The 17,939-nt window shown below is 26.3% G+C and overlaps 1 protein-coding gene across 2 annotated transcripts in view; it reads right to left on the bottom strand.

The window, feature by feature from the left end:
• Positions 1–16,711, bottom strand: part of LOC100199203 (intermembrane lipid transfer protein VPS13B) — a 110,300-nt gene extending 93,589 nt beyond the window's left edge. For both annotated transcript variants that reach the window (XM_065791181.1, XM_065791182.1), the window contains exons 1-2: positions 15,757–16,711; positions 5,976–7,139 (exon numbers count right to left, since the gene is read on the bottom strand). In XM_065791181.1, the coding sequence (XP_065647253.1) occupies positions 5,976–7,139; positions 15,757–15,903 (1,311 nt within the window). In that variant the 5' untranslated portion in view covers positions 15,904–16,711. The remainder of the gene's footprint in view (positions 1–5,975; positions 7,140–15,756) is intronic.
• Positions 16,712–17,939: the final 1,228 nt, after the last annotated feature.

The following is a 17,939-nucleotide window of genomic DNA, read 5'->3' as shown; positions in this document are numbered from 1 at the left end:
TTTTCTCAATATATGTATTACAAATTTTAAATAGGCATGCTAGGGTGGAGCGGTTTTCATAGCAAAAAAAAAAGTTTGAAAATAAATATTCCTGAGACACAAATCGATGTCTGTTAAGTATAAGAAGAAAGTAAAAAAATGTTTTCCAATTTTGATAAGCTCTTGCGGTTCTTCTTTGGATTCTAAATTCTTAACAGGTCTTAATAATTTTGAATTTTTTTTTTTCTAAACCATATCAACCTTAGACTCAAAAAAAAAGTAGAAAAAATGCATGTTTTATAAATAGTAATTTTATTAAATAAAAAATTTTTGTAAAAAAAATATTTTCAAAAATATACCCAAAACCGCGGTTTTGTTAAAAACGGGGTTTTTAAGGAAAAAAATGACTCAAAATCAGCGTATTATTCTGCTTCTTTCAAAAAAATTTCAACAATATTAGGACAATACCTGTCAAGAATTTTGAACCCAAAAAGGAATCAAATTTTTTTTAAATCACTCCACCTTAAGGCATATATATTCAAATTTCGTATGTATGAGAAATTTGAAATAAAATAACATTTTAAAAATGAATGTCATTTTCTTTTTAAAAGTTAGTGTCATGTTTATATATTTGTTTAAGAAAGGATTTATTCCCGAGAATCCGGGAAATTATTTTTAAATTTCCTGCTTTGCGGGATCAAAAAAATATTGGGATTCGAGGGCTGTATGTATGTATATATACATGTATATATACGTATATATATATATATATATATATATATATATATATATATATATATATATATATATATTATATACATATATATATATTCTTTGATATATATATATATTATATATACATATATATGTATATATCTATATGATATATATATATATATATATATAAATATATATATATATATATATATATATATATATATATATATATATATATATATATATATATATATATATATATATATATATATATATATATATATATATATATATATATATATATATACAATCCTCGAAATTAGGGTCGGCATTTGGCAATGCCAACCTGACAATGTCTAAGATCGGCATTTTTTTGCTGACCTCGTACTTTTATGTTATTGTTGTGAGAATATAACTTTTCTTAAATTATTTTTGATTTAATTGATAAGGTTTTAATAAGTTTGTAATAAAGCTAGAATAAAAAAGATTTAAATTTTCATTAAAAGTCACGCAACTTGTTATTAGTGAAACACGAAATACATCACAAAACACGCATAGCTCATTTTTAGTGAAAATTTAATTTTCATTAAAAAAAATTACACTATAAAATTAGCTAGCGTAGCACTAAAAATGTTATGATGTTTTGTGAAGGAAGCGGCGCAGGTTTGAATAGTACTTTGGAAATTTATTTTTGAATTAATGTTTTAAAGTTTTTTTGTAGTTTTGTGCGTATTACCTGTTACTGTTGTTTATTAAAGTTATGTTATTACTTGTTATAAATTATTTTTTTTTTAAATTTAATTGGATAGGTGCATGAATGTACAAACATTCATGCACCTATCCAATTAAATTTAAAAAAATATATATATATATATATATGTTATATATATATATGTTATATATATATATATATATATATATGTTATATATATATATATATATATATATATATATATATATATATATATATATATATATATATATATATATATATATATATATATATATATATATTGGTTTGTGCAACCATTTTTTTAATTTGAAGAAAAATTTTCCTAGCTTTATTCATGTTGGGAGTTAATAAGTAAATAAATATGTATGAAAATAAATTAATAATTTAGATTTTAAGTAATTTTCACAAAAAAATAGCAAATATACACTCTTTATTTCAGTGAATTTTCGAACAAAATACACCAAGTCAATTAATTAAGCAAGCTACTCAAAATAAAAAAAACGTTGATGAAAACGCATAAATTGTTACCGTGATGCAAATAAAATTTACGAACTATATAGCTAAGAAATTTAAAACTGAATATGCTTTTTAAAAAGTCATTATCGTTTAATGACAGAAAAAAAAAGAATTTATCTTTGCGTGGCATAAAAGAACTTTTAATCGAACCTTTTACTTGAAAGTATATCTCATAAAATATGTTAACATTTATTAATTTAATTAGCCATATACTTTGCTGTAACGCTTTCAATTGGTTGGAACTTCTTAAAAATAAATTTCACACGTGAGCAAGCTTTTGAAACATTTTGAAAATTTTTAATAAGTTATGTTGGAAGGTTGTGATATTAAAATTTAAATGCTATGCCTTCTAAGAAGACAGTTGATTCATGGAACTTCTCTTGTGCATCGTATCAACTTGATACTGGTGGAAATGTTTCCTTACTCATAACATAACATCGGAATGAGTTCAACAGTCGTTGAAAAACAAACCACTATTGTTACGCATATGCAAATTTTATCAACTCGTCAGTCAAACCAATTATTAAAGAAATTTCAATCAGATTTTTTAGTTACAAAAGGAAAAGGGTTTAGTTTTTGCTCTGCATTGGCTTTAAAAAAAAGTTCATAAAGTTGCTATGGGAGATAGCTACTTAAGTGATTCTGCATGTGCTGAAATTGTAAAATACTTAAGTAAAAGTATTTTGCTGAATGATATAACCGAACCACTTAACGAAAACATATATCTTATTATGAAGTATATCTTATTATGGAGTAACGTATATCTTATTATGGAGTAATGAGTGACGGTAGCAGCAGTGCTAAGTCAAAGGATGAAAAAGAGTTGTTTGCAATGAAAATGGCTGCTATTGGGGTTCCAAAATTTTCAGTTATGAGTCTGGAAGTAGTAGCTGATGCCAATGCAGAAGGGCTTAAAACAGCTTTAAAAAACTCAATCCGCAAGTTACATTTAAATACGCAGGGTGCCGACAAAGAGATAGGACTATGTAATGATGGGGTCCCAGTTAATATTAAGATGCAGGGCTATCTGAAAGATAATTTAAATATCTTAAAGACTATTTTTAATTGTATAAAAATAGATATTTTAAAAAGACTCAAAGCAGTAAGTAAAAATTCTGCAAGATTTGAAATTAGTTCTTCCACAGCTTTTGACTATATTATCTTCGTGTGTTAAAACCATTGAAAAACTCTCTAAACTGTTAGCTCGCGAAAAAGAAAAAGCATTTAAAAAATCAGACATATTTCCAACACTTTGCAAATTTTTGGAAGGTGTAGTAATTGAGCCTGACATAAATTTTGAAGTACGAAAAATGAGAGCAAAAGACTGCTCCACTAAAAATCAAGCAAAGTATTCATATTATGGCTATTTATTGGGACTTTAGATGATGGGCTACTTCAATGTGCAAATTTTTTTACTGACATTTTGAAAAAGTTAGACGAGCCACTTTGCGCTAGGTTTCAATCTGTTACTGAAAATTCATGATTTAACGCTATAGCATCTTTTCTAGACACAAAGTCATACGTATTGACGGAATCGTCTGATGAAATTCTTAACTTTGTTAATATTATTGTTGATACGTTCAAATCTATCTTGTTAGCAAACAAATGTGACTTTAAAAAATTACCAAGTGAAGTTGAAATATAATATAAGCACATCAGGCACTTTTTACCTCATAAAAGTCCTCCAAAACTTTGGCAAGCAGTATTTTTATCTAAGTATGAGCTAGGCATTTTAAACATTTTACATATAGCTGAAATTTGTATTGCGTTACCTATAAGTAACACGGAGTCAGAGCGTGTGTTCTCTTTTCTATGGAAAGTATTTTCTAAAACTCGCCAATTATTATCTAATCAAACCTTAGAAGATATTCTTCGCCTCAGATGCAATAGAGAATTTTTTGAAATACGCTATAAACGCACCATAAAAATGTATTAAACAGAGTATCCTGATGGTGGAATCAGAAATCAAGTTTGTCAACCAGACGGTCATTTTATCCAAAAAAATGTGCTTAAAACAATTCTAGTCAGAAAACAATAACACAATTGTTAGAAAACATCACTTCATCCGAAGACGAACAATCAATTGAAAACATTGACATTAGTTTGTTCTCTGACGAAGAATGGTCATCGTCATCCGACGAAGATGCTTTTTTATGAAATATAGATTTTGACGGCTATAAATTTATTTTGTTATTTTATTTAAAGTTTTACTGTGAAAATTTTTTTGCCAACTTGATACCCACCTAAAAGTTTTAGGTCGGCAATTTTTTGCCGACCTCATTTTTCCTAATTCCGAGGGTTGTATATATATATATATATATATATATATATATATATATATATATATATATATATATATATATATATATATATATATATATATATATATATATAAATATATATACATATATATACATATATATATATATATATATACATATATATATATATATATATATATATACATATATATATATATATATACATATATATATATATACATATATATATATATATACATATATATACATATATATATTTCAGGCCTTGTTAAGAAGCATTACGCAGCTGGCATTTTGCCTGCAAAAAGGCAATTTGCCTACGCATTCAGCAGTTTTGCATTACGCAAAAACTTTGATCTTTTAGAATACTTAAAGTATTTAACCGCAATTGTAAACTAATAGATTTTTTGTTAAAGAAACAGTTTGTTTAATAATTTTTTTGTTGTTGTTAAAAATTAGTTAAAAAAAATAAAGTGTTTTAAGTTTTATCTTAAGGAGTTAATTATAAAAATTCCTTTTGAATATAAAAATTATTTTTTGTCATAGTTTAAAAAATGCATGATTTATTTTGATGTAAATATTTTATTAATAAGATATTTTGTTTATTGTTAATTCAATAATGAAAAGTTTTAACGACGTTCGTTTAATTTATGAAAATAAATTATGATCACGAATATGTTATGGTAACTGATAAATAATAAAATAAACTCTTTATTGTTTAAAAACATTATTAAAAAGAGTTCACAAAATAAATAAGAAAAGATTTATTAACAGTTAATAAAATAACCAAAAACCAACTGTAAAATTATAACAAAATAAACAAATATTATGTTATGTTTTATGAAAAAAATATTTTTTTCAAAATAAAATTTACTTCATATTTGAAAAAAACATTATAAAAATGATTTCTCAAATAGGAACTTAGATTTTATTTGTAACTTTTGTTATAATTAGAAAAAAAAAATTTGTATGTTTTTAAACGCGTTAATAAAATAACTTTAATTACAATGCGGTACTTGAAAAGACGCTAGTGACGTAATATAACTTTTAACAATACAAAATAAATTTGCTGAGTTGAGTTACTTTGAAATGCATTATGCGTTTTCGTTACGCAGCGAAATCTTGTAACAAGGCCTGATATATATATATATATATATATATATATATATATATATATATATATATATATATAGATTTTCCCCAGAGGAAAATTTGTTGAAAAAAAACTTTGATATTTTCTTGTGTTGTCTCTGGGACGTCAGATGTCTCTCCACTGTATTTTGTAATTTTATTAACCTTTTTTTTTTTTTGTTTTTGATATAGTACATGGCTAATGATTACTGTATAGGCAAGAAACTTATAGTTCCATGAAAAGTTGTTTTTTCTCCATGTAAATATATATATATATATATATATATATATATATATATATATATATATATATATATATATATATATATATATATATATATACCATTCTATTTAGAAAGTTGTTTACTTTCTTTATTATTGAGCACTCTTAACTGAAATAGAGTTTTGCATTATTATTGTACAACATTAAATATCAATCGATATATATATATATATATATATATATATATATATATATATATATATATATATATATATATATATATATATATAACAGTAATATGTAATAACAGCATATTGGTTATTAAAATATATAGTTATATGCATAACTGTATATATTAATAACCAACATTATAAATGTACAGAAAAACTAAAACCTGTGAAAGAGGCTCATCATCTTGCATTTCATTATCAGTTTTAATTTGACAAAGACACCTCTTTCTCAGTAGGTAACCAATAATGTTATCTATATGAAGTTGAACATCGAAACAAGTTTCATCAATAATTTTTACAAACAACTTACAACTTGAAAGCTCAATACAAACAACAGGAGTAAACTCCAGTCGTTGACTTGTAATAATGTTCTTTGGCGACTGACTGGTCTTTTTCATGGTGATTGTCATATTAGTAATAAAGACTGCAATTTCTTTTTCCAATGAATAATTCACATTTTGATCTGTAGAAGCTTCACTGATTCCTGGCACCATTGACAGTGCCCAAGTTGTCCAACTTGAACTACTCTCAGTGGAAGGCACTACAGATAAAACTTTACTTTTTAATTTACTCATTTTAATAATTTCTGGGGCAGTATGGATTTTATCTGGACAACCAGGTAAATCAAGCTTTCCATAATAAAGACCTATAATTAAATTGATAAGCCGCAAAACCATAGGCAATTGTTGATCTGTCAATGATAGGTCAACACTTTCACAAAATATATTTAATATGTTATGTATAGAATTCAAACTATTGATGGTAGGGTAATGAGAAGAAATGCGACATTGAAGATTACATCTGTACAAAATCGGGTCTTGATACAACTCAATTTTACCACTTGGGTTTCTTTGATCCAAACACACTGTAAGATCAGTAACTATAGCTACTTTCCTTAACAACAGTTCTGGAAGACTAAGCTCTATAAATGCTTTGTTCCAAAATTTGTCTGCACTATATAGATCAACTGACTTTATATTTACTGAAAACACAAGATCCTCCTCAACATATTTGACAATGACATTGTTAATTTTGAAAGATATGTTGTTTACTACTTTGTTTAGAATCCCTTGGACATAACCAGGAGTATATTGTTCCGACTGAACAGACTGAAGTTTTGCTGATGAAAAAGAATCTGGTTGATTGGAACTTTTGTTGGAATGTGAATGACTAGAGGATGAAGCTTCACCAACATCTTTCAATCGGATGACAAATTCCATTGTGTCAATAGTAACCACAATAGGTTCATAAATTAACTGTGTCCACGGAACATGAAGCTGAAGTTTATATATTTTTCCACTTAAAAATGTAACAGGTAGATTTAACTCCTAAAATGATATAGCTGCAATTAAAAAAGTTTTTATATATTATATTATGCAATATCTTACAGCGTACAAAATAACAGGCATTCAATGGTCAATGACCACCTGAAATAGTCAAGTTTGCTGTTTCATTCTCCCAAAATGAATTCTTGTTGACCAACACTGACCAGTTAAAAATATCTGATTTTTAAAAAATAAGTTGTTACAAACAACTAGGACATATTTTGAAAATAATAAAATTTTATAACATTTAAAATAATTTAGACTGAAATATATTTTGAAAAAGCACTTAAAATATTTTTATTGTTTATAATTAGCTGTTTGTCTTTAGTTTCACTTCATGGTAAAATCAATGGTTTCTTCTTATATACTTTATTAAAGTTCTTATTTTATTATTTTCTGTTATTGACTAAAAACATTCTTCTTTGAACTGTTGTTTGTTTGTTTTTTCTTGTTCGATTTTTTCATTAAATTTTTTTTATCTTAATCTTTTAAAAAAACCTCTTAAAAATTTGCAAAGTTATTGCAATGATGCAAAGTGATTTGCAATGATGAGTCATTACATTTTTTTTCATTAAATCTTTTTGAACAAAACCAATTAAAACCTTTTCTACATTTTAATTTCTTTTTAACACATTTTATAGTGCGTTATAAAGTATTAAAAATATAAATAGGTGTGTGTATTTATATAAATATTTATATATATATATATATATATATATATATATATATATATATATATATATATATATATATATATATATATATATATATATATATATATTAGGGTGGTGCTAAAAACAACCTTTTTTGAAAATGTCTGCTGACACCTCCTAAATATGTTCTATATAATCAAATAATACTGGATTCAAAAAGGTTTTGAATAAAAAGTATTTTCAAGGGTGCCACAAAACCTTTAAACATCAAACAGATTCCTAAAATTAATTAAGTTAATTTCTTACTTAAGTTAATTTATTTAAAAAAAAAAAAAAATAGAGAAAAAATTGTAATTAAAATGGCCAAAATAAAATAAATAGAAAAAAAAAACCTTCAAAGATAATAGATAGGTTGCGTGAGGAGAAAGTTCACTACTATTAATAAATTAGATAATAAATTACAAAAATCTTTTTAATTAAAATTTTCTTATATTTAATATTTAAATTTATAAAAGATTAAGTTTAAAAAAAAATTTAAACAAGTTAAATGTACAAAAATATTTAAAATCTAAAATCACTTTGATGTTATCAAATCTCTGCTTTTATTTTAATAAAAGATAATAGTCTAAATTAGCTTTTTAGCTTTGTGTTAAAAAACTCATTTAGACTATTATAGGTTATTTCTGTTAACTGGTGATAAGTAATTATCCTTAATGACTTTGCTTTGAGATAATTAGGTCATTTCTTGCATGTGGACAATTATGCTCTTTTTATTAATAAACTAGATTTAAGGCACAATAAAAACCATACTTTCTAAATTATTTTAAAAGTTTTAGTTATAAACCAAGTCTATAAAAAAGGTCTTATGAAAATGAGTGTACAAGTTTTATAAAAATAATATAAATGAAGAAAAGAGGTACACAGTTCATCAATTTTGTAATCAACATGCAAATGTCATTTCCTTTATATCAAATACAAGCATCAGGATTGGGTTTTGGATGATGACTCCTATTTCACACTTTTATATTTAACTATTAAGGGAAATGGATTATATTAAAATGATGATAAAACAAATGCTTCTCTATCAATAAAACACGCAAAAAGCTCCTAAGTTTGAAGCTAAAATATTAATTTGGATATCATTTTCGTGTAGAGGATTTGCAGAACCATTGGTTAAATAAAGTGGCTTTGCTATTAACCAGTACGTACATAAAGATGAATGTTTAGAAGTTAGATTGATACCATTTTTTAAACAGTACTAATCACAATTAAAGATATCATACATATACTATAAATTCATTCCGGATAACTACTCATCACCTTTTATTTGGAGCATTATACCCATTCACATAGATGCTTTAACACGTTTTATTTTAGACGTGTTTTATATTTCAAACATTATAAACTGTATATAACAGCAATTAAACAACATGGCTGTTTTATAATAGCTCAAGTTTTTTATATTGACAAGATGATCTTGTAGTGTTGTTTTAAACTTATTTTTGTTATTATGCAGCTTTTTGCAATAAGAATTTGATATTTTAAATTAAAACATCATCAGTAAGAAATACTTGTTAGTTATTTATCATTAAAGCTGTTGTAAGTTTTAATTGAAAAAAAGCAATTGATTTAAAATTGTGTTTAAAGTAATATTTTTAAAGCATAAATGCTTTTTTTTCAAGTCAGTGTGGTAATTCTTATTATGAGATTAAGATTAAGATGCAGATAATTTTTTTAATTATTTAACCAGCTAGAAAAAATAATTGACCATTGACAAATTCTATGTTAGTTGGTCATATTGACTGCCCCCTTTGATTTTTTATTTTGTACGCTGTATTATATTTTTCTATACCGAAAAAATTAGTGTCATTATTTCTACTAAACTATAATAAACTAAATTAAACTATACTATACTAAGCTATAATAAATATTCAATAATTTAGTTTCATAGACTGACATTTAATTATAATAAATTATAATATAATCATTATTTAAATATAGTAACTTATAAAAATATAAATTTTAGCACTTAAAATTAACTACAGAAATCTAATATACACTTACTACATTCAAATTCTGTATAAAACTGTTACTTCTTATAATTTTTATTATCTAAAGTTTTTTTCCAGACCTCATCAACCTTATTTGGCCACATTTCACTGCTATACATCAAAACACTCTAGGTGCATGCAATGTATAACTTTCTTTTAATATTTAATGATACACTCAAATAATAAGTAACCTTGCAAATATTAAGAGCGTCTTGTATACCTCTACATCACTTGTGAACAAATTATATACAGACTGCACAAACAATTAAATTTGATCTAACTTTTTTCTTACAAACTCCACATAATTAATTTCCAGTATTTTCTGGCTTTTTTCTGGTTTCTTATTCTTTACTTTAAAACACAACTGTTGATTTATTCATATTTATTTCTAGCAACTTTGCTTTCATTTTATTTTTCAAAACACTGAAACCATAGTACAATTTAATTAAGAGAAAAGAGAAAAAAAGCAGAGCAAAAAGCAAAAAAATCTTTGTATTCTGTCAAAAGCATTTCAAAGCTTAATAAATGCCATCTATATTTTCCTGTAATATCCATGTTGTTGCAGAATACGTGCACACCTCATGTTCTCATAGATATAATTAAAACGGTAGGCTGCCTACATAAAAATTGCTTATTCTATTTGATACCTAAACAAACCTTTCCAAACATTACATGATACCAGAGGTAAATCTGTGTTTTCATTAAAATGGAACAACTTAAGTCATTAAATTCTATGAATTTAACTGTCAACGTTTCAGAAAAATGGTGAAAATGGAAGCAAAGATGGAATCTCTATTTACTAAATTCTTGATTGATTTAAGAAACAGAATGCAAAATTATTTGCTTTACTACTAATCATAAAGAAATCATAAAAATTGTTTAAAACAAAGACAAGCTCAACCTCAACGCAGAGCTATATATACACCATGTTGCAGCAACAATGGAATGTACTGATGAGTTATCAACAAATATTACAGTCAACAATAAAGATATAACATTTAAATTAGGTAGTGGAGACCGATGTAATGTCATTCCATTCAGACCTCTTAAAAAAACAATAACAAGACTAAAAAAACTGTTTTATTTTTTATAATAAACAATGTTGTAAACTATTTAAAACAACAATAAAACAACATGGCAAGGTTAATTTATAATAATAAATGTTTTTTATATTGTTTTAATGTTGTGTTATACAGCTTTTTGCAATAACAACTTAATACCCTTTTTAAAAAAAAAACATTAGTATAAAAAGAGTATTAGCTTTATATTGCAAAACTTTGCATAATCAACACTCTGTATGGTTAGTACAAATTTAACTGTATAGCATTTAGAATATCATGTGTAACTGATGTTACACAAGTAATGATTGAACTAAACTTCATTGACATTCCTAATGCTCTGTCTATTCACAATGACCTAACTATTGCATCTAAAACAAATGCAGAGCATGACAAACTTTTCCAAAAAACTCTGCATGTGAAAAAAAACATCAGATTCAACCTCAAAAAAATATAATTGCAATTATCTGAAATCAAGTAACTCAGCAACATAATCAGTCACAAAGACATACAAGTTGTTCTTAAAAAAAAAAAATCCATATCTGTATACCTGTATCTCTTGGAAATGGTCAACTATCTGCAACAATTCATCCCAAACATGTCATTGATGAAAATGAAAATATTAAAAAGCATTATCTTTTTTGGTAATCTCATTTTTCTATACACCAAAAATATGTCCAGATACAAATCAATACATGGATTAGGATCTTGTATTATGCAAAAAAGCAACCCTATCAGCTATACTTCTCACACTAGAGATTAGAAGATTTTTTATTAGAGAAAGAACTTTTAGCAAACATTTTTTCTTGTGAATGTTTTAACCAATACACCTATGGACAACAGGCCTCAATTTAGAGTGATCACAAACCTCTAGAACATATCCTACATAACCTGTCAAAAGCAAAATCTTGCATACAAAGACTCCAAATTGGATTTCAAAAATATCATGTTGCAATAAAATATATTTTAGGAAAAGATTTACACATTGCTGACTCCTTATCATATGCCCACCTCAACACTTGGGAGGAGGATGAATTAAAAAATGAGGATTGCAATGACATGGTTCACACTCTAGTAAAAAATTTGCCAATACCAACAGAAAAATTTAAGCAATTTCAACATGACACTAAACTCAACCTTGTGCTTTCTAAAATGATAAACTATATAACAGATGGTTTGCCCTAAAACTGACAGATGCTTTGCTGTGAAGAAGAGAAATATTGGACTATCTGTAACAACTTACACCTCGCAGAAGGAATAATTTTTAAAGAAAAGAAAATGTTATATCAACTGCAATAAGATCACTTTTATTGAAACAGTTCTCTTAACTGTTTTAATAAAAGTGATCTTATTGCAGCTGATATAACATTTTCTTTTCCTTAAAAACTATTCCTTCTGCAAGGTGTTACAGAGAAGTTGTTACAGATAGTGGTAAGGAGTACCACATCTTGGTACCCAAATGACAAAAGCTAGAATTCTAGGACTTATAAAAGATATTGATAAAATGATACTCAATTGCATAAAATGCCTAAATACCATAATAACAACAAACATTCCTAACCTACTGTGAAAAAAATTCCTGACCTACTGTGAAACTGCCTTCTTAGTATTTAAATTCATAAAAACTATTTTCAATCATCACAGAGCACCTTCAAATCTCATTGGCGATCATAACCTCTATAACAGTGCAGAGTTCCTTAAGTTTGGCTTTAACTTCACTCTATCTAGCCTTAACTACCCCCAATCTCAGTGGTCTCATTGAAATGTGCTTAAAAATCATGAAAAAATACTAAAAATGTGAAAACCCAAAGAATACTAAAAATGCAAAACATACTCTCTGTCTTAACTTCTCATGAACAGAAGAGCTTGAACAATGCTATCTGTTCTCCATGACTTACTTATCCCATCAACTCCCTTAAATGCATATAGTCAGACCACCAAGTCCAGAGAGCATTAGAAACACTAATATTATCCGAACATGTTCAACGTTAGTAGTGTTTCTGTGTTTTTTCTGATTTTTCCTTGATGTTTCTCTAGTCTACTATCTGTTTTCCCTGACTTACAGGGTTATTCATTCTTATATGCGCATTTATTCATTCTTATATGCGCATTTATTCATTTTTATATGCGTGTTTATTTATTCTTATATGCGCGTTTATATCCGGTCAACTACTCATAAAATTTCTAATATAACTTTATATCGTTGTGAAATCTTAATATTAACATTAATGTATTTGAAATAATGCGGTCGTCGCGAAGGTATTGGAAATTACGCCAATGTAATTCATGTATTTAAAGTTAATAATATAATATTTTGTGTTTCTGAATTTCAGAAAAAAAGGATGATATTTGGAAATAATATACTCGCAGTGAAATGATAATAAAACAACTATAAACAAACAAGTGAATTCATTAGTGTCACTGGGAAACATTTAATAATTCCCCGTTTAATAATATAAACAATAAATAGGCTTTTATGTTTTTATATAGATATATATAAAATGTAAATTAGGTTGCTGCCTCTGCTATTTATTTAAAAAATGGTTGCCGAGCCAGCGCTGGATTTATGCAACTACGCATATGATTGTAAAATGGAACTAAATTAAACTCTGTAGTATCCATAATATTTTAAGTTTTCTGATTACCCCATCTGTATTCCGAGGCCTTTCTCCCTGTTTGTAAGTATGCTTTAATAAAGAAAAAAATTCTTCTATTGGATTAAGCTGTGGCGTGTATGCTGGCAGATACTTAATAGCTATGCCATAAGAGGCTAGTGTTTGCCTAACAGAAAGACTCCAGTGGAATCTACAATTGTCCATAACAAGTACCGGTGCTTCCACATCTGCATTCCTAATTGCTGGTGCCAACATTGTAGTAATGAAAGGAATCTGCATTCCAGCCTCCAGTTTTTGTTTCATAAGCCAGCACTCCCATTGTTGAAATAGCACAAATTAAACTAACATCCTTGCCACAATTTGTAGATGACTATAAAATTGCTGGCGCACCTCTAAGCGAATAACCATATGTGCTGTTAGTGTGCACATTAAATCCAGTTTCATCCAAATAAATAAGTTTTTCATTTAAAATTCCGTTAATTTTGCTTGCAAATGCATAGCGTGCATCTATAACTCGAGTTGAGTTTCATTCTTCTGGCACATGCACAACACGCTTTCTTAATAAATCTGAGCGTTTGAGTTTTCTTGAAATAGTAGGCTGAGACATGTTGAAGCCTGCTGCAGAAAGATTTTCTTGCGTACAAAGATTGTTTTCTTGTACGCATAATTTGATAATATTTTTTATTTGAGCGTTTTTAGGTCTTTTACCTCGTTTTCTATCAGAAACGGACTTGAATGCAGTTATGGCATCGAATTCTCCTCTGTTTAACTTAACAACAAGATTTTGAACTGTGCACTTAGATAAATTAAGAGAAGTGGAAATGCTTGTTATAGATTCATTCCTTTCAACTAAATGCTTAAGCATTTCAATGTGCTCTTCTGTAACATTTTTTCTTGTTTTACGATTGACACTGCTATTTTCTCTTACATCGATAGGGGAAAGATTTGATATTAATAATAGTTATAAATAATTAAATTTAAATCTAGATAAATGAATAATTAGATAAATAATAACTTAACGAATCAAGAAATTTAATAATAAAACTAAACAAAGACCTAATACTAAATTAAATAAACCATCATCGAATGTAAAAAGTCTTCGTCTTAAGTATTTTTAACCTCGGTAACAATGAAAAAAGAAAAATTGCTTAAATATGCTTTTTAAAAAGTATATAAGAATTAATAAATATGCATATAAGAACGAATAAGTGCGCATATAAGAATGAATAAACACGCATTTAAGGATGAATAAATGCGCATATAAGAATGAATAAATGTGCATATAAAAATGAATAAATGTGCATATAAGAATGAATAAACACGCATATAAAAATGAATAAATGCGCATATAAGAATGAATAAATGCACATATAAGAATGAATAAATGCGCATATAAGAATGAATAAATGTGCATATAAGAATGAATAAATGCGCATATAAGAATGAAAAAATGCACATATTAGAATGAATAAACGCGCATATAAATATAAATAACCCTGTAATTTAAAGTTATCTAAACTTCAGAAAAAATAGGCTTAAATTCTTTTAAAAAAAAGGCTATTCAATAGCAAAAATATAAACATTTATACAATACACTTACAAAGTAACAAAAGAAGTTTATAAAACTAAATGTCTAATAAAATTTTATAATATGCATATGAATTACTATTTACATAACATAAGTAAGTTTGATAACGAGCTATTTTCCCTGATAACATGCTAATTTTTTCATGATTCAACCTATTTTCCCTGATTGTTCCCTGATTTTTTTGAAGATATCTGAATTAAGTATTGGTCGGCATACCAATAGGTTCATTAGATGATTTGATATGGTATAAACTTACTATAATAAACAATTGGGGTTGGACCCATGGTTCAGTTACAAAAATAAAAATAAATGATAAATTCCTAAAACTATTCTCCTATTCAGCTAAGCTTTGTTACATTTAAAATCTTTAAAAACCTATTTAAAAACAATTATTTATAGCTCATACATGGAAGCAATTTGCTTTCTGAAATATAATTATAATCTCTATAAACTCAAATTCATCTACTCTATCTTTATTTTCAACATTTGTAAATCAAAATAAAGAATTATAGAATTACAGTTAATTTTTTTTTAGTTTTAATTAGTAAATTTTCAATTTTGAAAGAAATAAAAACCAAATTAAAACATTACTATTAAGTTTAAGTTTATTGAACTTGAATAAAATAAAAATAATAAGTTTTTCTTCAGACTTTACCTGTTGCAAAACATCTAGATTTAATTCCAAATTATTTAAAACAACATCCCCGCCCCAAAATGATAAACTCAGATCTTCTGGCCGTAAATTCTTGATATACTTGTTGACATAACCCATAAATAAAGGAGCAATATATGACTCCAACATTCTTTATGTCTTTTTCTATTAGACAATGTTTTCATGTAAATTATTCTAAAAATAATTAATTTATACTTTAAAATTTCAAATTTAATAATTTGCTAAATTTTTTAATATAACTTTTATTAGTATTTCATATGCAAAATCAAAGATCTATAATTTAAAGATCTTTGATTTTGCATATAAAATACTAATAAAAGTTATATTAAAAAATTTAGCAAATTGTTAAATTGGAATTTTTTTTTTTTTTAGATTTGAAAAAATTACAAACATTAAAAAAAAACTTTATATAAAAGAAACATTTTTGTTATAAAAGGAAATAAAAGGAAAACCACAATTTAGTTCAACACTTTTATCATAAATAATAATTCTCTATAACATCATAAAATTACTAATTTTAGGCAAATTTTAAAAATAAACTAGACTAGCTAAACTAGTTTGAAAAAAAAAAAAAATTTTAATGTTTTGTTCAACATACAAAGTTATTCAACATTTTTAATTGAATCATACTTTTTATTAATACTTATACTAATGTAAGCATTCTTAAGAACTAATTTTTATTAAGTTTTGTGTAATAAGTATTGATCAACAATTTGAATATTGTATATGAAAAAAATTTTGAAAAAAATGAGAGGGGGGCAATCAAGCTCAATTTTAAAAAAATCAAAAGTATATAATTGAATTATCAGTTGTTTGTTTTTTTAATGAGAAAAACAATAAAGAAAACTCTATCAAGAATTTAAATGAAAATCTAAATATAAAGAAGTTTTAATTCTAAATTTTCATCTGAAGATTTTGTTCGCAATCTTGCCAGCATAATCTAAATTTATTTACCATCACAACAAAAATAAAATTCGGCTAAAGCTAAGTAAAAACAAGAGTTATAAATAAAAGCTAACTTGGACTAGTTATTTTGTAAACAAGCATGAAGTTAAGTATGTTCTTTGCGGTCCGCACAACTTCTATCATATAAAGGATTAAAAAAATTAACGCTTTAACGCAATAAAAACTGTGTCGCAATAGTGTTGTAATGTCGTAGTGTGAAGTATTATATCAAACACTGTTATAGTAGTTACTGTTATAGTAGGTGTAGTTATATTATAAAAATATTATAACAGTATATATAACTCCAAAATCAAAAGATCCGTGCTTTGCTGACCCCTTTTAACAGGGGCGCCGCCTGCATTTTTTGGTCTTTGAGATAGCTAACTTCCAGACATGGAGCAAACTCCAAATATTTATATGTTTATAGTTATGTCAAATAAGGATTCTTTGCAAAAAATTGCGAAGATTGGAGCTTGGGAACAAAATAGCCTCAAAATTTTGTCCCCCCTGCCCCAAAATTGAGAGCAACAAGTTGATGAAATATTTTTTGCACTATTTTCAACTAGATTTTTATCAATAAATTTTAAGTTTCATAGTATTAACTCTCAGCGTTCAAAAATTATGACAATATAAAATTTGCAACCCCTTTAAATTGAGGAGGTTCATACTTCATCAGGTCATAATTTTTGAACACTAAAATATTTTAGTGTTCAAAAAGTTTGGGGCAGAGGGGGTCAAAATTTTGGAACTTTTTTATTCTCAAACTCTAATCAGCAATTTTTTGGCATCTTTTTGACATAACCATAAACAGATAAATGTTTGGAGTTTGCTCCATGTCTGGAAGTTAGCTATCTCAAAGACCAAAAAATGGTAGCGGTGCCCCTGTTTTTAATCAAATGTCTCGTTATGATTTGAAACAAGAAAAGTAGCTTAAACTAACATATGCTTTTAAAATAAAGTGGTTCTATTTAATTACTGAGTTTTAATGAACCTTTCGTTGAATAGTTACAATTACTAATAGGCAAAACTATGGCCCGGGTGAATAAAAAAAAGCAATTGCCTTTACTCAGGAATTGGTCAGCTTTATGTGAATAAAAACTTAAACAATTTGGCTTAAATTTTTATTCACGTAAAGCTGAACAATTACTGAGTAAATTGCTTAAAATTTTACGTGAATAAAAATTGTCGGTTACAAGCATACTCCCGAGACGACTTGAAAT

The sequence above is a fragment of the Hydra vulgaris genome, chromosome 02 (assembly GCF_038396675.1).
Source record: "Hydra vulgaris chromosome 02, alternate assembly HydraT2T_AEP".
Lineage (NCBI taxonomy): Eukaryota > Metazoa > Cnidaria > Hydrozoa > Anthoathecata > Hydridae > Hydra > Hydra vulgaris.
This window is presented reverse-complemented; position numbering and strand designations above follow the sequence as displayed.